The following is a 2,728-nucleotide window of genomic DNA, read 5'->3' as shown; positions in this document are numbered from 1 at the left end:
CCATGGATAGCTCCCGAAGATTCTCCCTGAAGCTCCAGTTTTCTCTGCCCTCTGTCTAGTATCCCTAGAATTGCCAAATCCTGAATTTGCACTTAGTTTCTTGATTACCCGCAGAAGCCCTGAAGCAGCTACAGCTGCTGCTGTTTTAGGCCCTGTGCATGTCCCTTGCACTTGCCTGAGCTATGGCTTTTGAAATGAGCAGCGACATGGGGACAACAGTTGCCAGGCATGAGGATGGCAGAGCAAAGAAGTAATTCTGAGACTAGAAGGGCAGCAACAGAGGAAGCCTGGCATGCATGATATGCGCGTCTTCCTGAGGATGCCAACTATTTTAAGAAGACAGTTTTGCCTCCTGCCGTGGGATAGAGAGGGTACCTGTGAAGCACAGTGGCATGACATATGAGAAAAGGCATTCTGGGGAGGTGTGTAGAGAGGCTGCTTCTTAAATGGCGTAACCTAGAGAAGACGAAGCACTTTCCAAAGGCCCCTTTCAGCAATAATGCATGGCAGCAGGTTGCAGGGTCCCAGTGAGGTAAGGGTGTAGACACATTTCTGTTTTCTTTCTTTCTTCTCCCTCCTTTTTTTTTTTGGTTTTGTTTTGTTTTCTTTTTCGAGACAGGGTTTCTTTGTATAGCCTTGGCTGCCCTGGACTTGCTTTGTAGACTAGGATGGCCCAGAACTTAGAGAGATCCACCTGCCTCTGCCTCCCTAAGTGCTGGGATTACAGACGTGCACCACTGAGCCCAGTTCTATTTTCTTTTTTCTTTTTTTTTCATTTGGAGAGAATTTTATTTAAAAATGTCACCTTAAACTGCAAGGATGTCTGTTCAACATCACAATTAAACATGCCAAAGGAGAAGCCATGTTTTCAAAATGCCCACTTAATCCCCCCTCAGGCACCTCAAACCCACCCTTTGCTGACCTTCTATATACCTCCTTTTTTCTTTTTCTTTTTATTAAACAAGAGAAAATAGACAGATACATGTTGGTAAATGCTAACTGTCTGTATTCACATAGAGACACAGTGTAATCTCTGAGCCCAATATACAGAGAAAGGAAAAAAAGCTAGAATTCTATTCAGTACTACACAGGGGCCTAACACCCTCCAGCAGAGCCAAGAGAACTGAAGGGCTTCTCTTTTTTCCCCACCAAGCACGGTATTGATATTGAATCCACAGTTTTTGAGACACGAAAGGATAAAATGAATTTAGGACAGAAAAATGGAGATCCTTTTCCTGTTATATTTTGCTCAAGGTATTTTCCCCAAATAAGTTGAGAACCATGGTATTAAGAGAGACCTCGAAACAGGGCAACTGAGCACAAGAGGGGGAGGGAAATGACTGCAACTTGCTCCCAGGGACTGGAGAAAATTAAAAAAATAAAAAGAAAATAAAAAAGAAGGTTGGAATCCATCGGTCTTCTGTGCTAGTCATCCTCGCCTTCATCCTCCTCTCCTTCCTCCCCTTTGTCCTCCTCTCCTTCCTCCCCTTCATCATTATCTTTATCTTCTTCACCTTCATCCTCATCCCCTTCTTCATCAATATCTTCCAACCCTTCTTCCTCTTCGTCATCATCATCATCTTCTGCCTTTCCTTCTTCATCCTCATCCAGATCAGGAACCAAATAGTACTGCAAGGGATTTGGCCAAATGTCGTCTTTGACGGCACCCGCGTCAGAGTGGTCGGTGAACCAAGTGAAGAAGCTCTCTGGCTCTTCGTGCTGCTGCTTCCTGCTGGCCTTATTCTGCGTTTGACTTGAGCACTTTGTCAAATCCTTTCCAGATTTCCATTTGATTTCAGTGGACTTTGAAGATGGGTCACCACTCTCATTCAGATGAAATTCTTTGGAGAGAACTTTATTTTCAAAGTAAGGATTTTCATCAAAATAAAAATCTATTCTGGAACCTGATTTAATGTCTTCAAATTCTGTCACTTCCACTCTGGTCAAATAATGCAGAGCCTCTTCATCCTCCTCCCCAAGCAGTGCGGACATTTGTGGATGGTTGACAAATGTTGTTACCCCAAAATTTGGGACTTTGGCGATCAATTCTGTCCTCTTTTGAGAAAACGGTTGGTGGAGTTTGTTATATTTTTGTTCTACATTCAAAATTTCCTCACTGGCTTGTTCATTAAGTCTGTCTATTTCATTTTGTACTTCATCAATATGTTCAATTGCTTCTTGCTGTTTTTTTTTTCTCCTTCCGACAGGACAGGAGAGGCCAATGCGTTCTCCAGCTTCGGGGCAGGAGAGCGTTTGAGTTTCTTGGGCGGAGGCTCGTTCGCGGTTTGCCATTTTGGGGCCCTGGCACGAGGGAGGTGGTCTGAAGCCAGAGGGCAGAGACCCGATGTTCACAGCAGGAAGGAACTCGCAGGACTATTTTCTTTTCTTAATAGAAATCAATACTTTGTTTTCTTCAAGATCTAGATGAAAGTGAGTTCAAACCAAAGAGGAAACCAGGCAGCCAGTTCTCATGAGTTCTCTGCTCATTTGGCTTTGATTTGGGCTAATCGTTCCTCATGTTTGTTTGACCCTCAGACCTGCCATATTGTCAACGTCTCTTAGGAAGATGAAACAAGGCAGACAGCGGAGGAGAGTTGTAGATGGTGAAGGAGAGTTATGGAAGGTGAATTCCACAAGCCCTAAAGGACCAGATTTCTCCACACTTTCAGGTGTTGAGACCTTGTGTCCCCACAACAGCATCTACTGGCTCTTTATGCCCAAAGGCCTA

General features: G+C 44.1%; 1 protein-coding gene across 1 annotated transcript; it reads right to left on the bottom strand.

Moving 5' to 3' along the window:
- Positions 1 to 983: 983 nt before the first annotated feature.
- Positions 984 to 2,367, bottom strand: LOC311608006 (protein SET-like). Its single transcript, XM_084800309.1, has one exon. It carries the CDS (start codon positions 2,290 to 2,292, stop codon positions 1,426 to 1,428), a length of 867 nt encoding a protein of 288 aa, XP_084656435.1. The 5' UTR covers positions 2,293 to 2,367; the 3' UTR covers positions 984 to 1,425.
- Between the last annotated feature and the right edge of the window lie 361 nt (positions 2,368 to 2,728).

The sequence above is a fragment of the Acomys minous genome (assembly GCF_964271855.1).
Source record: "Acomys minous genome assembly, chromosome: 10".
Taxonomy (NCBI): Eukaryota; Metazoa; Chordata; class Mammalia; order Rodentia; family Muridae; genus Acomys; species Acomys minous.
The sequence above is the reverse complement of the archived record's forward strand: the minus strand, read 5'-3'. Positions and strand labels throughout refer to the sequence as shown.

Coding starts and splice junctions, on each gene's coding strand:
- LOC311608006 (XM_084800309.1), bottom strand. CDS start 2,292: ATGGCAAACCGCGAACGAGCCTCCGCCCAAGAAACTCAAACGCTCTCC.